Source organism: Tachypleus tridentatus, chromosome 10, assembly GCF_004210375.1.
Source record: "Tachypleus tridentatus isolate NWPU-2018 chromosome 10, ASM421037v1, whole genome shotgun sequence".
In the NCBI taxonomy this organism is placed as follows: domain Eukaryota; kingdom Metazoa; phylum Arthropoda; class Merostomata; order Xiphosura; family Limulidae; genus Tachypleus; species Tachypleus tridentatus.
Genome location: NC_134834.1, coordinates 100229042 through 100249549, shown reverse-complemented (window position 1 = coordinate 100249549; position 20508 = coordinate 100229042). Strand labels below are relative to the sequence as shown.

The 20508-nt window shown below is 31.7% G+C and overlaps 2 protein-coding genes across 2 annotated transcripts in view; both read right to left on the bottom strand.

The window, feature by feature from the left end:
* LOC143228427 (laminin subunit alpha-like) overlaps window positions 1–20508 on the bottom strand; it is a 123327-nt gene that overhangs the window by 57294 nt on the left and 45525 nt on the right. The window contains exons 11-17 of the mRNA XM_076459690.1: window positions 19088–19252; window positions 17850–17902; window positions 10995–11216; window positions 10263–10516; window positions 10063–10114; window positions 3029–3199; window positions 2254–2454 (exon numbers count right to left, since the gene is read on the bottom strand). Coding sequence (XP_076315805.1) covers window positions 2254–2454; window positions 3029–3199; window positions 10063–10114; window positions 10263–10516; window positions 10995–11216; window positions 17850–17902; window positions 19088–19252 — 1118 coding nt within the window. The remainder of the gene's footprint in view (window positions 1–2253; window positions 2455–3028; window positions 3200–10062; window positions 10115–10262; window positions 10517–10994; window positions 11217–17849; window positions 17903–19087; window positions 19253–20508) is intronic.
* LOC143229952 (laminin subunit alpha-like) lies at window positions 15023–19395 on the bottom strand. Its single transcript, XM_076462840.1, has 3 exons — window positions 19088–19395; window positions 17744–17902; window positions 15023–15401 (listed from the first exon to the last, which is right to left on the bottom strand). Exons 2-3 carry the CDS (start codon window positions 17832–17834, stop codon window positions 15118–15120), a joined length of 375 nt encoding a protein of 124 aa, XP_076318955.1. The 5' UTR covers window positions 17835–17902; window positions 19088–19395; the 3' UTR covers window positions 15023–15117.

The following is a 20508-nucleotide window of genomic DNA, read 5'->3' as shown; positions in this document are numbered from 1 at the left end:
TGTTGGTCGTGGTGAACCAAAAGTTCCATTGAACTGAGTCATAAAGCAAAAGGCAATGCTTGAGTGATAGTTGTGTCAAAAAATACCTCAAAATGGGCAATATATGAAGTTGGTCTAAAGAAGAAATTCTCGAGTTTGACCAACAAGCCCTCTCAATTCACCACAGAATATGACTTCCAAGTAGTATTGGCCAATTCCTATTCAGAATGAGCTAGAACAAGCCAACCATCCATGTAATAATGAAATTGCAGTCACTGAGCACAGAAAATTCAACAAAACATGTAAGATGCTGAAGCAAGTCCAATGAAAAGGACTTAAAATTATTAAATCACCCCAAGATGGACAAACCAAAGATAAGAACAAGACTGAGGTGATATTGGTATATGTAAGTAAACACTAAACACATACCCTGAAGTCAACCACAACCCAGAAGAAAATGCCAATCTCAGAGCAAGAAGAGATTCTATGGTGAACTGGAATGGTGAAATGAAGTAGTTGAGGCAAGATAAACTACTTACTGTCCATCAATCCCTAGTTTTCTAGGGGGCAAAGAAAAAGGCAGGGATAAAAACCCCTTGAAGCATGGGGAGCAGGTCTGATTACTCACTGCAGGAGTAACAATCAAATTGTTTTTGACAAGTGCTGGTGATCTCAAGTGAGAGGGAAAGAAACAGAGAAAGAAGAAATCAGAGGTGGGAAAAGAAATTGTAGTTGAAAGAACAGGAGGTTCTGATAGAAACAAATGGGATACAACATTTATAAAGGTGTAATGTTGGTGGACCAATGTCACCCAAGACCCAATAAGATTCAAGACAGCATCAAAATTTTATGTCCAAAAAATGGAGCTAAACATAAATCCCTTGGAGAAGTCAAGGGTAAATGGACCTGAGCCAATGTAGCATCACAACTTATAAGGTCCTAACAATAAGGAAGCCACATAGTGAACACCAGAGCTGAGGATGAAATGAGGTCTGAAATGAAGTAGTGACGAACAAGGTTACCTACAGAGAACATCACAGGATTTCTCTGAAGAGCCTCAGAAGGAGAAGTATGTAAGAACAATACCATAAGAAGTTGGTAAGGGTAAAAAGCAAGTAAGGATATTGAACATGTGGAAGAGAGACATGTGAACTGAGAGCCACCCCCCCCAAATTGGTAACAAGTAATCTAACAACTGTTGATCTAAAAATGAATAGACAGCATAATCAAAAGTCCTCAGGGGCAAAACATGCCAATTTCTTCATGTAACTGCAAGGTCAATGGATCAGTAAGAACCCAAATATCAAGAAAAGGAGAAAAAATGAAAATGTCAGAAAGATCACTTGTATGATAAGGAAGGATGAGGTGAAAAAACAATACAAGCCTGAGGCATAAAATCCATGAAGACCAAATTAGGCCTAGACAAATCACCAGGTCAGGAACAGGAATAATTGACAAACTCTGGAGGTGGGAAAAAGATGATCAAAGTTCAGACAGCAAAGACTCAGCAGTTTCAGTGGGAGCTTTGGCAAAGTCCAGGGATAGAGGTTTGGACCATGTGACATATGATCTCTCAATGTATAGAAGCAGATAAATCCATTATTGGATCGCCTACATCCGATGTCTGAGAAAAACACTAGTTGCTGTTGTAAACACTGAAATGGTAAGGCTTACTTTGTAATGCATTGCACAGAAATGTTTAACCAAACTCGAGTGCAGAAGTGACTTGAATTAACTGATAAATCAATTTAAGTTGAAAAAAATAACCACTTTATGAGGAAAACAAATTCAAGAATACAACAATAAACAAACAAAAGAGCACATCAAAATACAATTCCTGCCAAATGAGAAGTGATAGTTCGATAGAGGTGCACAGAAGAAGACACGTATATCAAATGAGTGCATTGTGATCCTATTAAGAGGGAGGTGACACATAATAATTTACATATAAGACATGTTGAAATCACTGGATTCCAATGGAGAAGCAGAAAGCTTGTGGCATGCATGACGAAAAAGTTCACACATAGGGGACAGCAATGAACAAGAATAGTTAATCATGTAAGAAGAGGGAAGAACCATATCAGAATTAGAAAACAAACTACTGAAATTCTTCATATTACCTATGCTATAATAATTACCCCATTTAAACATTCCAGTTGCTTCTACTTAAAGTCAGGAAACAATATAAGAACACTAACATAATTAAATAAAAAAAATCTTTACAAATAAAACTTTCAAAAAATACTGTAAGTAGAAAACAAGTTTTACACTTACCACCCAAATGCCTTTATGGTCTGGTTCTTTCAAGGTGAGTACAAAGTTCTCCAGAATTGAAAAGATGGTAGAGTTAGTGTTTACTTCCTCCACAACGCTGCGACAGCCAGAAACACTAGGACAGTGCATAACAGGTAGTACAGCTTCATAGAATTGTCCATTCTGTATCAATACATTCAGGTCATAGCTAGGGTGGTCAGGCTAGATAATATAGATCAAAATTTCAATTTTATAAATCATTCAATGAAGACCATATCAACAAAAGCTCAATGCACCATAATTATATCCAGGAAGAGCTCTTATGAATATAATTATGCTTTCAGTAGTACATTACACTTAAATAATAGCACAAGTTTTTTAAGTGAGGTTTAACATCTTGTAATGAACTATTAACATAACAGATAAAATAATTTGTTTTAACACTATATAATATAGCACAGATTAGAATGTAACAGACATCTTTAGCTTCAGACAAGGAAACAGTATTTTGGTTTTAAAACAGTTTCTCTTGTTATCAAGAGGTAAATCTCACTTATTCACAAACAGATAATAAGAAGTATCTAGTATAAAGGTACACTAAAGCAAGCAAAGATAATGTATTACTTACTAGAAATTTACTGACAAAACATGTTTCCTACTGGTATTTACAATCACAGGATGTAAAAAGTACATGTTAGCTTGTGGTAATAAACCACAATAATATACAAATATAACCTGCATTATATGATTGTACTATATCATTATATTATAAGGTAGTGAGATAACATCGTATTACCTGGTAGTAATGTACCACTATTACGTACGAACCAGCTGCAGGAACTGAACCATGGATATCTACCATTGGGTCATCATGATCAAGATAGATAAGTTTCACTTGTTGATCTTCCAGTGTTGATGGGAGTTCTGTAGCTACTCTGTTTTCATTCTGTCCACTTTCAAACTCAACCTATAAGAAAAGAGAGAGATTATACACATCTGCCTAGTCACACATGTAACTCCAGCCAAAACATACAGCATTGGTTGCTTGTTAAATGTAAGTAAAATTTATTCATCTACATTTATTCAATAAAACACTTAAAAACTTATTGCTCAAAATACAATGCTTCAAGTTACGGGCACTTAAAGAGGATTTGATTTTATATATATATATTTCCTTTTGCATTGTTTAAAAGCATTTAACCTTGGTTTGTTCAGTAGATCAAGAAAACGCAAGAGTTTTAGTCTGTAGATGTGCTTTTGTTGTCTGATCAGTGTTTAAGAACATTGTTCATGATATATATATATATATATATATATATATATATACACACACACACATATTTAGTGAAAATTAATAAATTTTGATGAAATTAGGTAAACAAAATCACAAGAAAAAACAGCAAATTCAAACCTCTGACTAATTATGTTAGTTTGTCAAAATTTAAAAAACAAGTTAAAACAAAAATAAGTTAAACAAAAATTCTGCACTGATTGAAAAGATTCCAGCATACAAACTATAATGTGGAAATATAAAATGTACCCTAAGTTTTGGAGATGAGTAAAAAGTAGGGCCCACATTGTGGTGGGGATACACCATCTATCAGTCTTACATCACAAATAAAAGAGTAGCAATAGATATAGAAATATAAATTATGAGAGCAAGATGTGGGTGCTCAAGCCCACAACATCCCACTTCTATATCACACTTCACTGCTTGCAGAGAGTTGTGGGAAGGTGATTGCTCTGCAAAGTAAAGAAGAAAAATGAATGAGGTTAAGACTGATAGATGGCATATCCCAACCACAATGTGGGTCCTACTTCTGCAGTCACTTCCAAAACTTAGGCTCAATTTTATAATCCTACATTATAGTTCCTACTTTGGGATCTTTTCAATTAGTGCATCATTTTTTTGTTTAGTTCATTTTTGTTATGACTTGTTTTCTAAGTTATAACAAATACATATCTATTTATACACGCATAAAAATTATTACATAAAAAAACAGGTTAGAGATAAATGACAGAAGGATTTGGTTAATGCCAAGTCAGCTGATGTAAAAAGCACTGTAACTATAACAACAGTAAGTCCACTGAAGCAAGGAACACTGTAACTCTAATAACAGAAGATCAGCTGATATAAGGAGCACTGTAACTATAATAACACTAAGTTCACTGAAGTAAGGAGCACTATAACTATAATAATGATAAGTCAATTGATGTAAGGAGCACTATAACTATAATAATGGCAAGTCCGCTGATGTAAGGAGCACTGTAACTATAATAACAGTAAGTTCACTGATGTAAGGAGCACTATAACTATAATAACACTACGTTCACTGAAGTAAGGAGCACTGTCACTATAATAACAGTAAGTCCGCTGATGTAAGAATCACTATAACTCTAATAACAGAAGATCAGCTGATATAAGGAGCACTGTAACTGTAATGAAGTAGGTCTATTGAGGTAAGGAGCACTGTAACTATAATAACACTAAGTTCACTGAAGTAAGGAGCACTATAACTATAATAACACTAAGTTCACTGAAGTAAGGAGCACTATAACTATAATAATGGTAAGTCTGCTGATGTAAGGAGCACTGTAACTATAATAACAGTAAGTTCACTGATGTAAGGAGCACAATACCTATAATAACAATAAGTCAATTGATGTAAGGAGCACTATAACTATAATAATGGCAAGTCTGCTGATGTAAGGAGCACTGTAACTATAATAACAGTAAGTTCACTGATGTAAGGAGCACTATAACTATAATAACAATAAGTCAATTGATGTAAGGAGCACTATAACTATAATAATGGTAAGTCTGCTGATGTAAGGAGCACTGTAACTATAATAACAGTAAGTTCACTGATGTAAGGAGCACTATAACTATAATAACAATAAGTCAATTGATGTAAGGAGCACTATAACTATAATAATGGCAAGTCTGCTGATGTAAGGAGCACTGTAACTATAATAACAGTAAGTTCACTGATGTAAGGAGCACTATAACTATAATAACAATAAGTCAATTGATGTAAGGAGCACTATAACTATAATAACAATAAGTCAATTGATGTAAGGAGCACTATAACTATAATAATGGTAAGTCTGCTGATGTAAGGAGCACTGTAACTATAATAACAGTAAGTTCACTGATGTAAGGAGCACTATAACTATAATAATGGTAAGTCTGCTGATGTAAGAAGCACTGTAACTATAATAACACTAAGTTCACTGAAGTAAGGAGCACTATAACTATAATAACAATAAGTCAATTGATGTAAGGAGCACTATAACTATAATAATGGTAAGTCTGCTGATGTAAGGAGCACTGTAACTATAATAACAGTAAGTTCACTGATGTAAGGAGCACTATAACTATAATAATGGTAAGTCTGCTGATGTAAGGAGCACTGTAACTATAATAACACTAAGTTCACTGAAGTAAGGAGCACTATAACTATAATAATGGTAAGTCTGCTGATGTAAGGAGCACTGTAACTATAATAACAGTAAGTTCACTGATGTAAGGAGCACTATAACTATAATAATGATAAGTCAATTGATGTAAGGAGCACTATAACTATAATAATGGCAAGTCTGCTGATGTAAGGAGCACTGTAACTATAATAACAGTAAGTTCACTGATGTAAGGAGCACTATAACTATAATAACAATAAGTCAATTGATGTAAGGAGCACTATAACTATAATAATGGCAAGTCTGCTGATGTAAGGAGCACTGTAACTATAATAACAGTAAGTTCACTGATGTAAGGAGCACTATAACTATAATAATGGTAAGTCTGCTGATGTAAGGAGCACTGTAACTAATAACAGTAAGTTCACTGATGTAAAAAGCACTGTAACTATAATAACAGTAAGTTCACTGATGTAAAAAGCACTGTAACTATAATAACAGTAAGTTCACTGATGTAAAAGCACTGTAACTATAATAACAGTAAGTCCACTGATGTAAAAAGCACTGTAACTATAATAATGATAAGTCTGCTGATGTAAGAAGCACTGTAACTATAATAACAGTAAGTTCACTGATGTAAGGAGCACTGTAACTATAATAACAGTAAGTTCACTGATGTAAGGAGCACTATAACCATAATAATGGTAAGTCTGCTGATGTAAGGAGCACTGTAACTATAATAACAGTAAGTTCACTGATGTAAAAAGCACTGTAACTATAATAACAGTAAGTTCACTGATGTAAAAAGCACTGTAACTATAATAACAGTAAGTTCACTGATGTAAAAAGCACTGTAACTATAATAACAGTAAGTTCACTGATGTAAAAAGCACTGTAACTATAATAACAGTAAGTTCACTGATGTAAAAAGCACTGTAACTATAATAACAGTAAGTCCACTGATGTAAAAAGCACTGTAACTATAATAATGATAAGTCTGCTGATGTAAGAAGCACTGTAACTATAATAACAGTAAGTTCACTGATGTAAGGAGCACTGTAACTATAATAACAGTAAGTTCACTGATGTAAGGAGCACTGTAACTATAATAACAGTAAGTTCACTGATGTAAGGAGCACTGTAACTATAATAACAGTAAGTTCACTGATGTAAGGAGCACTGTAACTATAATAACAGTAAGTTCACTGATGTAAGGAGCACTATAACTATAATAATGGTAAGTCTGCTGATGTAAGGAGCACTGTAACTATAATAACAGTAAGTTCACTGATGTAAGAAGCACTGTAACTATAATAACAGTAAGTCTACTGATGTAAAAAGCACTGTAACTATAATAACAGTAAGTCCACTGATGTTAAAAGCACTGTAACTATAATAATGATAAGTCTGCTCATTTTTTTCAGTTGGTGGTGACTTCAAGCCAGTCATTGAAAAGATATTTTAAAAAAAGGAAAATACAATCATGGAAATTCTATAGAAAATCAGGAAATAAGTTATCAATGTTAGCATATTTTTGTGGACACAATATTTCTACAATACAAGTAAATGTAAATAGTTTAAACATAATAAAGAAAAGAGAGAAAATTTGGTACTGGACCAAAATTCTTCATAATAACAATTTGTCATCTATGATTCTGAAATTACTTAACTATCCGAGTACTCAAAAAGGAGATAATAAATTTTGGCAAATTGCTCATAATAACATTAGGGACTTTTTCAAGACTTATTTTTGTGTTTAAGAAATAAAATTATCACAATAAATTGTGCCAAAATTAATACTTTGTACAACCTAACAGCATTCAAATCGAAATACCATGCTAATAATACTATTACAACTACTATAAATATAAATTTAACTGTATAATTTAATGGCTAACTGACCAAATAACTGATCAAAATACTTCACTCAATTAAATGGCACTACCGGCTAAAAACCAAACAGTGACTAACATGTACTAACTGACTAACCTAATAGTAATTATATCTGATGCCTCACTTCAAGATATTTATTAAAGTTATTAGATTACACCCAACTGCAAATTTAAACTTCAACTTCATAAAAGCTATTTCCGTTTTAATAGCAGATTTTACATAAGTCTGTTATGCAGATTTCAAAAATAATATTAATTTTATTCTATTATGTAATGATTTTTCACAAATTGTGAAAAAAAAACTAACTTAGTTCAAATTATTATTTTGTTTACCAAAATGAACATTTTTTATCATGTTTGTCAAGAAAAATACAAACAAACCAAAGAAAATGAAAGAACACTGATAACATATGATTATGCATCCTCATTCACCCTGATATTTTTTGTCAAATCTAGATATTTTAGTTTCAAAACTACATGTGGTGGCCTTTTTCTTATGTATTGCATCTAAAACAACTTGTTTCATTGACAAGCAGTAATCAGCCATCATGCTGATGTTCCTTTTTTAAGACTTTTTTCTTATCTTTAGTCTAATGTCTCACCTCTTCAACAAAAACAGTGCAGATTTTGTGCACAGCCTCGGTCCCCATGTTTTAATCCAAAATATGCATAATACACTTTTTTTGATGAATTACATAATGCTCTGCCTTTGTTTCTTTACAACAAATTTAACATAAATATAACAGAGTATGTTTGGGTCATTTACACAACCCCATTGCTATAGCAACACATAAATAATATTAAATGAAATAATAGTGTGAAAGTGCACTCAGTATTACTCAGAAATGACACATCATACAGCCTGTTAACTCCAGAAATGACACATCATACAGCCTGTTAACTGTTACGTACTCGTGGTGTGCTTCTTCTGGGTTCTAGAATGGTTAATAAGACTCTCACATCACAATCAGTCTAGAGAAGTTTATAACCAGTGGTTGACAACATTTTAAACATAACAAAATATGACCAGTTTCCATTAAAATGATTCACTTATGTAAAACTACATATGACATCTTGTAAAAAATCTGAATATGATGAAGAAAATGGGTATTATTTTCAGATTTTGCATACATAAAGTACTGTACAACATATAAACATTTCAAGGCAACAAAACCATTGTAGACCTATGTTATTGTATCCACCTTTGAACATTCTATTACAGGTCAATTTTGTAAGATTTAGAATCATAATGCCATGAACCCTCTAGCTGAAATCTAAATTAAAGTGTTGAAAATATAACCTTTCTGCTTGCCCTCTAATGAGTAAGAATTATTTTATTATAACGAATATTAAAGCAGTCTTATTTTGTTATTTCAGACATTCTGATCATACTATGAAATCTTTATTTTGTGCTAAAGTTCTTAAAATTATTTCTTACCCTTTAACAGTGAGTGTTTAATAACAGCTAAAGTTCAACTGATTTCCTTCAATGTTATGGAACATTCTGCAAGTCACTGTTTGAGTAACTAAAAATCTCTAATGCCCAAAATAAAGCTTCTTTCCAAAACATAACCTTGTTGGTTTTATTCAGTAATGAAGAAAAAATATATAAACCTTTTAATCCTTTCATACTGGAACTGAAACTTTCATATCAAAGTTGTAGAAACAACAAAGTATCCTACCTACAAATTTACACATTTTGAGTTTGGGTGTTAGAACTGGTATTCTGTTTTTTCCTGAGACTTTACAACTGAAGTCATATATTCCTTACAGCGATAAAGTTAGATTTTTTTTTATTTCAGCCAGCGTTTTTCTTGAGCAGCAAAACATTGTCTCAAATAAAATGTTTTATTTCTTCATTAATACTAGAAAATAAAGGTATTTTCCATCTAACTTTATTGCCAAATCTCTAAGTACTCCAGTATACACTAAGGATTCTTAAATACAAAATATTGTACTCCTTATATTGAGTAATTCACTGTGTTATAAGCTAAGTACAATAAATGAAATATAATTAATAATTTATGAGGAATGTTAATTGCACTTGTATTCTTCGTGTTTGTGGAAACTAGGCCCAGCTTTATCAGGTAGTTAAAATCATTAAAAGTTTTTATATTAATCATAAATGCAGATACAAAATTCAAAAAACCAAACCTTAAAAGAATATTGTGTGCCTTTGCAGTTCATATAAAGACTAGAAAAAATAATGTTATTCTAAATTTAAACAGTTGAAAGTATGACAAAGATAGCCTTATTAAAGTAAATGTTTACTACAAGTTGCAAAATGTCTTCACGTAATGTTTTATATATACATATATATATATTAATGACAAAGGTGGTATTGACAACTTTTACTAACAGCACCAAAATACTTAAAACCACTCTTAGTGATAACTTCTACTGACTAGCTACTTTGTAACATACTGTGAACCTTGTCTTTTATAAACTTTGGTATGATTAAGTTAAAATGTATAAACTGATAACTTGAACAAAACAAAAACTCCTATGGATACAATACCTTTGTTGCTTCTACAGACAGTGGAAAATGAGATTCCATACACTTCCCCGTCCTGTCTCACACACTGTGACTGTGGAATGGTATAGTCCACTTCCCAATCTTCCAGTGGTATTGCCACAATACCATCAATTGCAATGTTTGAACCATCATTCCTATCCTTCTCTAATGTAACACTGGCATAGTTTGAGTCAAAGTCAAACACTGCAAGTTTTCCCATACGGTCAATAACTGGTTGCCTACAAACAAATGAATATGAACAATCGTAGAGAATAGCTCGTCCTTTATCCATCTGATTTTCCGTTGCCACATCAACCATCAAGTTTGTTGTTTCTCCACCTTCAGGTGTGTGATACAAGATTACTAAAGCATGTCTGCCAGGTTTGTTGATTTGCAAGTCAAGCTTCAGAGAAAGTTGATCTTTATTTAGCCATGCCATGGGACCAGTTCCAAGTTCCTGTTTACATTAACAAGTGGATAATGACTATATGAAGTAAACTTCAGCATCTTCTAAAAACATTTAAATGCAAATATATCTAGTTAATACACAAATGTATACTTTCATACAAAGCTTATTACAAGTATTTTTCATGAAAATCCCATTTATACACAAAAATACATGTATACTATCATAAAGTAGTTTATACTTAAATTATGCTATGATATGCTGATAATAATTAATTAAGCTTATTTCATACTACAAATTTACAACTGAAGTTATCTCATGATACATAGATTACACATAAACATGTCCTATGTTACCCAATGTAATTGTTTATTAAAATATGTTTCATTAAGCAAGCTATGCAATGAGTTTGTTTGATGATATAAATGAATAGTTATATTCTAAAGTGATACAATCAGGTAAAACTGTTCCTGAGAAAATATACCAGATACTGAACAGTAATGTATAGAGGAAAAATCATAAAACTAACAGTAAGAACAGTCTCTTCAGTAAACATTTTAGCTTTAGTTCTCTGGTCTCCCACTGCAACATAAGCAGCCTCTCCCTTCACAATGTTGCTTTTTTGAGTCAGTCCGGGATATCGGAAATGACGACAAAGCCCTGAAGTAGAGCCAATCTTGCATGGCATGTTCACTTCTTCTTGAAGCAGTGTTGCTTCAAAGTATGCTTGAGGTAGTAGTACTAAATAATCCTAGCAATGAAAGAAATGTTCTTAATTTGGTGGAGACACAAAGTCAGAATAAGTTTAAGTAGAAGAAGAAATTTGAACAAATACATATGAACTTTCATCTGGTAGAATTATCACCTGTGGTTAATAAATACAGTTGTACTGTTTTATCATAGTTTTCACACATGCAGAACTGCTGAGCGTGGTTGATAAATTCAAGTATAATGTTTTATCATAGTTTTCACTCTGGCAGAACTGTTAAGTGTGGATAATAAACATAAATGTACTGCTGTACCAGAGTGAAAACTATTATATGTGCTACAGAGTAAGTTGTATAACAAAAACATTAAAATTTAAGATATGAAATAATGTTTCAGCATGTTGCTACACATTCAAATGATACAACATTTAAAAAAAAAAACACTAAGAAAAAACTTAGCAATTAATATGCTATTCAAAAGTATTATAAAATTCAAAAAATGATAATAATTTCTAATTTGTAGCAAACTAAATGTACAATCAAATCTATACACCCAATAAATAAACATATGTAGTGGGCACAAACCAATAGGTTCTGCAATTCAATAAACTCAAATAGAGTTGTTAAAACACTAGCCATAGAAAAGTTTTCTACATTAGTTGACACTGTCCAATGAAGACTAACTTATCATAGAGAGAGAGGGTTTTTTTTTTCTATCTTAGTGGACATGTACACTGATGAGTAACTTACCACAAATAGAGGTTTTTCAACTTTAATGGATACTGTCCATCTGCCTGGATTCAAAACAAATGGTGAAGCAATAAGACCCTGCTTACCAGAAACTAAGACAAACCTGGGTTCATCAGTGGACTTGAAGACAACATCACTACTCTGTTCTGTCTCTGTCATGCAAAAATATTTAGAAATCTTTTATTACCATCCACTGCTTTATATTATGAAAGTATGCTACACATGATAATGAAAAGCCCACTTGAAGTAAAAATGTATTCAAAAGATGGCTGGTATTGGTGTTAAAACTTTAATTACAATAAAGTACAGAAAGATGGCTGGTATTGGTGTTAAAACTTTAATTACAATAAAGTACAGAAAGATGGCTGGTATTGGTGTTAAAACTTTAATTACAATATAGTACAGAAAGATGGCTGGTATTGGTGTTAAAACTTTAATTACAATAAAGTACAGAAAGATGGCTGGTATTGGTGTTAAAACTTTAATTACAATAAAGTACAGAAAAATGGCTGGTATTGGTGTTAAAACTTTAATTACAATAAAGTACAGAAAGATGGCTGGTATTGGTGTTAAAACTTTAATTACAATAAAGTACAGAAAGATGGCTGGTATTGGTGTTAAAACTTTAATTACAATAAAGTACAGAAAGATGGCTGGTATTGGTGTTAAAACTTTAATTACAATAAAGTACAGAAAGATGGCTGGTATTGGTGTTAAAACTTTAATTACAATAAAGTACAGAAAGATGGCTGGTATTGGTGTTAAAACTTTAATTACAATAAAGTACAGAAAGATGGCTGGTATTGGTGTTAAAACTTTAATTACAATAAAGTACAGAAAGATGGCTGGTATTGGTGTTAAAACTTTAATTACAATAAAGTACAGAAAGATGGCTGGTATTGGTGTTAAAACTTTAATTACAATAAAGTACAGAAAGATGGCTGGTATTGGTGTTAAAACTTTAATTACAATAAAGTACAGAAAGATGGCTGGTATTGGTGTTAAAACTTTAATTACAATAAAGTACAGAAAGATGGCTGGTATTGGTGTTAAAACTTTAATTACAATAAAGTACAGAAAGATGGCTGGTATTGGTGTTAAAACTTTAATTACAATAAAGTACAGAAAGATGGCTGGTATTGGTGTTAAAACTTTAATTACAATAAAGTACAGAAAGATGGCTGGTATTGGTGTTAAAACTTTAATTACAATAAAGTACAGAACAACATTTCAACATTCTTAGGTCATTTTCTAGTTAACAAATAGGTTAACACGAAAATGACCAGCAGTCTTTTGAATACAGTACACTATACATATTGTTACAAGCCTATGTCATAAAGTAAGGAATTACCATCCTATTATGGAATAAACCTATGTTGCTACCAGTTTCTGCAATGTATTAAAATTACCATTCTAAAAAGAAGTTACAGAAGTTCTGGGTAGACTTTATATCATGATATAAAATACTGTTTAGTGTAGATACTATTAATTAGTTTATTTTGTGAATAAATATTCTATGATTGTTAATTTTTTTATGATAAGAGAGTTAAAAGCACACAATTTTTGGAAGTTGTAGCTTTTTGTAACTTGTTGATTTCAAGAATACAGTGAGCAAACAATTTAGTAATAAGCATGTAAATAATATGAGATGAACAGAAAACAGCAGACAAACAAAAACAATAACAGAAGAAAGTATCATAAATAGGGAAAAGTTCAGTGTGGAGTTAACTGCTGTAGAAGTGATAGGCCTAATATTTAATGTTATAGGAAACTAACGGTTTTGAAAGAAACATGAAGTATAGTTTATCCCACCAAAATGAGTTCTAAAATAACTGAACCACATTGAGTGCACTTTGACAAAAGGATCAGATGATATCTAAAGTGCAAGGAACAGATGATTACTGGAAGAGTAGTACAGGAACTTGTACCACAATTTAAAGTGAATCATACATGGAATACTCGTAAGACAGAAATAGAGAAGATCATTTGGGCTGGTCATGGCTTGTCAAATGAAATTCTAAAGCAACTGACAGGCATAAGTGGGCTTTTGACAAGAGTACAACTATATATTATTCATGATACCCTTATGTAAAAAATTTGTTGTACATATATTAAACATTTTAAAATATATGTATATTATTTTGAAAACAAGAAGAGTACGTGTTGTTCATTTATCACTGAATTTATCACCAACAAGTTACAGACACCTACTGTACAGAACTCCTAAGCCCAACAACAACAACACAGTATATATTTATATCATAAAGAAGTATAAGTAAAAGCCTTTAATTGACAATTGGTGAACATAACCTTAATATCTGACAAAATACAACCTATATATATACTTACGTTACTACCATCCAAAACGCAAGTTTCTGACACTCTGATCTGTAATCAGTGATGTCGAGAAAACCCACTTGTAGAGAAATATATATGCAAAAACGGCTCGTTTGGGTTGAGAAAATATTTTACGTAGAAGAGCGAACAACGTTTCGACCTTCTTCGGTCATCGTTAGGTTCATGATGTTTAAGAACAAGGAAGTCATTAGCTATTATTATTTATTCTAGTTGTAGTATGACGTATATTTATGTCAAAATAAAGAATTTTACATTTTATTACATGTTCTGAACTTACATTAGTGAACTGTTGTGAAAAACTTGTTGGATGAACGATATTGGAAAAGGTTGATAAGAACTGGTTTACAATAACTGAACAAGCAAGCCTATATAGACTATGATGAAAAATAGACAATTACTTAAAGCACTGGATACAACTGCCCTAACTAACTTTTATGTATTCATTTGGCTTGTTTTAATATATTATTTTAAAACAAATGGACTTTGTTATGTTTGTTTACTATTGAAATTTATCCTAAAAATTCAGCCCATACATAAAAATTGACACACGTTATATTCCATACTTCCAAAACACCATTGTAGTGTATTATGATGATTATAATATTGGATATTTTGTACACTAAACGATAATCCACTTTTGTTTATATAGTGATATATATTTACTACATTAATACACATAGATCAGTTTATACACCAACAAATGTTACAAGGATCCAGACGAATTGTTAAAATATAATCTTACCTCCAGAAGCTTCTGGTGTAAACTTCACAAACCCATATATGTTCTCTCCACCGAAATTATGGTAACGAAATAAAACATGATACAGATTAGACTTTTCAACATATATACGTAACAGAATTTCCTTCTGAATGTCTGAAAGATAGCATATCCCTCCAGGAGTAATCTCCAAATTGTGACTGGTCATAACCAAACCTAACTGGAGTGTCTGATGGGGTTCGTCCATCTTCAAGTTCATACTGCAACTGATGAAGACTAGGGAAATAATGGGTTTGTAGTGGTTTGTCACAACGTCGACCACTGATCCGAGGACGACAAGCACACTTTCCAGTTTTTTTATCACACACATTATTTTCTGAACCTCCAATGTCACACTGGCAATCTGTAAAAAAAAAACAATATATGAATATTGGAGGGTCTATAATATAATATTACTGTTATTCTAAGATAAAACAACATCACAACACTATTTAAGAAGAAAGGATTTACAGCACAGAAGTAGTAACAAACCTATCAAGTATGTAACTTGACAGAATTTGTCTCATAAGTAGCAAAAAACTTATAAACATTGCTTAAAATAACAACTTCTTCTCAAGAGAAGAATTAATAAGGATTGTAATGAGGAAACCATATGGTTTATGTTCAACTCAGGATCACCATTAATAAGGATTGTAATGAGGAAACCATATGGTTTATGTTCAACTCAGGATCACCATTAATAAGGATTGTAATGAGGAAACCATATGGTTTATGTTCAACTCAGGATCACCATTAATAAGGATTGTAATGAGGAAACCATATGATTTATGTTCAACTCAGGATCACCATTAATAAGGATTGTAATGAGGAAACCATATGGTTTATGTTCAACTCAGGATCACCATTAATAAGGATTGTAATGAGGAAACCATATGGTTTATGTTCAACTCAGGATCACCATTAATAAGGATTGTAATGAGGAAACCATATGATTTATGTTCAACTCAGGATCACCATTAATAAGGATTGTAATGAGGAAACCATATGGTTTATGTTCAACTCAGGATCACCATTAATAAGGATTGTAATGAGGAAACCATATGGTTTATGTTCAACTCAGGATCACCATTAATAAGGATTGTAATGAGGAAACCATATGGTTTATGTTCAACTCAGGATCACCATTAATAAGGATTGTAATGAGGAAACCATATGGTTTATGTTCAACTCAGGATCACCATTAATAAGGATTGTAATGAGGAAACCATATGATTTATGTTCAACTCAGGATCACCATTAATAAGGATTGTAATGAGGAAACCATATGGTTTATGTTCAACTCAGGATCACCATTAATAAGGATTGTAATGAGGAAACCATATGATTTATGTTCAACTCAGGATCACCATTAATAAGGATTGTAATGAGGAAACCATATGATTTATGTTCAACTCAGGATCTCCATTAATAAGGATTGTAATGAGGAAACCATATGATTTATATTCAACTCAGGATCTCCATTAATAAGGATTGTAATGAGGAAACCATATGATTTATATTCAACTCAGGATTACCATCCATTTTTTTTTGTGCAGGGGATCTTTTCAATGACAGCACTTTCTAAAATGCTGACGTTTTTAGTCATAAGTCTAACTTCACAGTCTTTTAAATATTTCTTAGTAATACTATCAATCAACTGTAAAAAAACCTTTATGTTTTTCACTTCTTTGTGTTTTTAAATATTTCTCAGTAATACTATCAATCAACTGTAAAAAAAACCTTTATGTTTTTCATTCTTTGTGAAATCCAGAAAAGGAACCTACTTTAAGCCCAATGAATGAAATTATAAATGATGTTCTTTTTCAATTCAAAACTCTAGAATCCAATAGAATGAAAATATTGTCCAGTATATGACTATCTGTTGGTTAATGGTTACATTCAGTCTCAAAACATTTTCCTAAGTTAACTATCTTGGTGTCTAAAACAGGGTTAAGTGTTTACAGTTGGTTCTTATCTTGTCAACTGAATATTGTTATGTTGACTATTCAAATAATTTATTCATGAATAGTAGATTATTAAAATATGTCATCAACATATCTCCTGTATTATGAAGGTTTAAACTGGTCAAGACAAGTTTCTAATCACATTATTTGTTAATAAGTTTAAAATCAATTAGCTAAACTTGGTATGACCCTTGAACCCACAGACACTCCACCAAACTGTTCCCAATGACAGTCATTGAAAAAATAAATTAGATATGTTGATAAAAAATTATATTAATTCAATAAAAAAGGTTTTTTATGCCTCTTATAACATCATAATTATGAAAACTGAAATCATTACTTCGCTTTTTAGTTCCTTTAGCACTAAATTTGTATATATACAGACTCAATGTATAAACTAGTAATAGAGGCAGATCCATCAAAAACAGTTTAGAAATACCTTTAGAAAACTCCTAACTATTTCTTACCATAAATCTATTAGTTACAAAAGATTCAATAAAACCCACTAAAAATCCTGTTACATTATAAGTAACACATAATCAATGGTTAATACTCCTGTTACATTATAAGTAATACATAATAAATGGTTAATACTTATTTTTCTGCATAATCAATAATTTTATGGTGCATAATTTCACATAATTTTAATTTTATACCATATAACAATCTCAACATTGATATGATATCAAATCACATGTTGTGACAGCTATGTTCCTCCAAACCTATACCGAGCTTTGATTACCTTGACATCCAAAAAGGTTATCTTCCTCCAAACGGTAACTTCCATCCTTACATTCCTGACACTGACGAGAAATAACGTTGGGTTTACACATACACTGCCCACTAACTCCATCACATAAGTTGATGCCTCCAATAGTACCAGGTCCATAGCAGTCACACTCTGAAACCAAATGACAAATTATTACAAATGAGTGTAATATTTTGATCAAAACCAAAACCATTGCTAGCAATAATAACTCCACCACTATCTTTCTATCCATTATGAAAGATACCAAAAAACATTTATTTTTTAACTTTTGATGTTACATGCTAGCAGTCAGTTAATACTAAATGTAAGTAATTCATGAGTAAAATATAACATAACATAAAATTAAAGAACACCAAGAGACCTTTTGGTCTATCTATGCTGCCCCATTCATTAAATTAAACTATACCATTAAAGACACAACTCAAAGTTATCCCTTATTATTGAAATATTTATCAAGCTTTCCTTTAAACTCCTTTAAATTATCTGCATCCACCACCTCTGAAAGAAAACCATTCTATTAGCCAACTACCTTGTTAAAAAAAATAAAACTGTCCTAGCTGAAGATGTTCCTATCCTGCCAAAATTTATATTTGTGTCCCCCAATCCTAACATTCTCACCATTAAGTATGAAAAGAGATGACACACCAGAACAATCAATTCCATTTACAATCTTAAACACCTCACCTCCCAGTGATACAGTAATATATTTGTGACTTTTCACGCTAGAAATTGGGTTTCGATACCAATGGTTGGCAGGACACAAATAGCCCATTCTGTAACTTTGTGCTTAACTACAACAAACAAGCTTAAATGCCTCAATCAAATTCCCTCTAACTTTTCTTTATGGAAGAGAAAACAAGTTCAGAAATAATAACCTATCTTCACATGATAAGATTTTCATCCTGGGTATCATCTAAGTAGTCCTTCCCTGAATCCTTTCTATTAAATGAAGCTATGGGCAAGGAATACCATATTGACTAAATGTGATAATTTTATCAAGTTGTTCATGACATACTGAATACACATCTACACACAGAACAATTAACTCTTAAAAGAACTTACTAATACAAACTTGTTAACTAAATGTCTTAAGTTCACTGAAGGATTAATTAATTAATTTTGTTAAGATTAATACCATCTTTTAACTTGGATGTTTTAAAAACTACAATGACTTTATAATTAAATATATATAAATCAATAGGGATTGTTTTAATGTTCAACCAAGAATAGCTGTCTCAGTGTTGATAAATAACTTTTAAATAGAGAAATTACAGAAGTGAAGTAAACACACTTATTCAAAGGCTGCAGGAAACACACCTTCACAACCCACTGGATTCCCTGCTTGCAAGTTCCAAAACAGAGGTCGACACGTGTCACAGATCCTACCTGTGACACGTTCTTTACATTCACATAACTCTCCACTAGTCAGACTTCCACAACCACCAAATGTTGCTAACACTCCTGCTGGGTTACAGTTGCATTCTAAACCAGAAAGCAGTTAAGGAATGACTATTAACAAAATTAACAAATGTTGTCACACTACACTTGGATTACAGTTGTATTCTAAACCAGAAAGCAGTTAAGGAATGAATATTAACAAGGTTAACAAATGTTGTCACATTACACTTGGATTACAGTTGTATTGTAACCAAGAAAATAGTTAAGGAATGAATATTAACAAGGTTAATAAATGTTGTCACACTATACTTGGATTACAGTTGTATTCTAAACCAGAAAGCAGTTAAGGAATAACTATTAACAAGGTTAATAAATGTTGTCACATTACACTTGGATTACAGTTGTATTCTAACCAAGAAAGCAGTTAAGGAATGACTATTAACAAGGTTAACAAATGTTGTCACACTACACTTGGATTACAGTTGTATTCTAAACCAGAAAGCAGTTAAGGAATGACTATTAACAAGGTTAATAAATGTTGTCACACTACACTTGGATTACAGTTGTATTCTAACCAAGAAAACAGTTAAGGAATGACTATTAACAAGGTTAACAAATGTTGTCACATTACACTTGAATTACAGTTGTATTCTAAACCAGAAAGCAGTTAAGGAATGACTATTAACAAGGTTAATAAATGTTGTCACACTACACTTGGATTACAGTTGTATTCTAACCAAGAAAACAGTTAAGGAATAACTATTAACAAGGTTAACAAATGTTGTCACACTACACTTGGATTACAGTTGTATTCTAAACCAGAAAGCAGTTAAGGAATAACTATTAACAAGGTTAACAAATGTTGTCACACTACACTTGGATTACAGTTGTATTCTAAACCAGAAAGCAGTTAAGGAATGACTATTAACAAGGTTAACAAATGTTGTCACATTACACTTGGATTACAGTTGTATTGTAACCAAGAAAACAGTTAAGGAATGACTATTAACAAAGTTAACAAATGTTGTCACACTACACTTGGATTACGGTTGTATTCTAAGCCAGAAAGCAGTTAAGGAATAACTATTAACAAGGTTAATAAATGTTGTCACATTACACTTGGATTACAGTTGTATTCTAACCAAGAAAACAGTTAAGGAATGACTATTAACAAGGTTAACAAATGTTGTCACACTACACTTGGATTACAGTTGTATTCTAACCAAGAAAACAGTTATGGAATGACTATTAACAAGGTTAATAAATGTTGTCACACTACACTTGGATTACAGTTGTATTCTAACCAAGAAAACAGTTAAGGAATGACTATTAACAAAGTT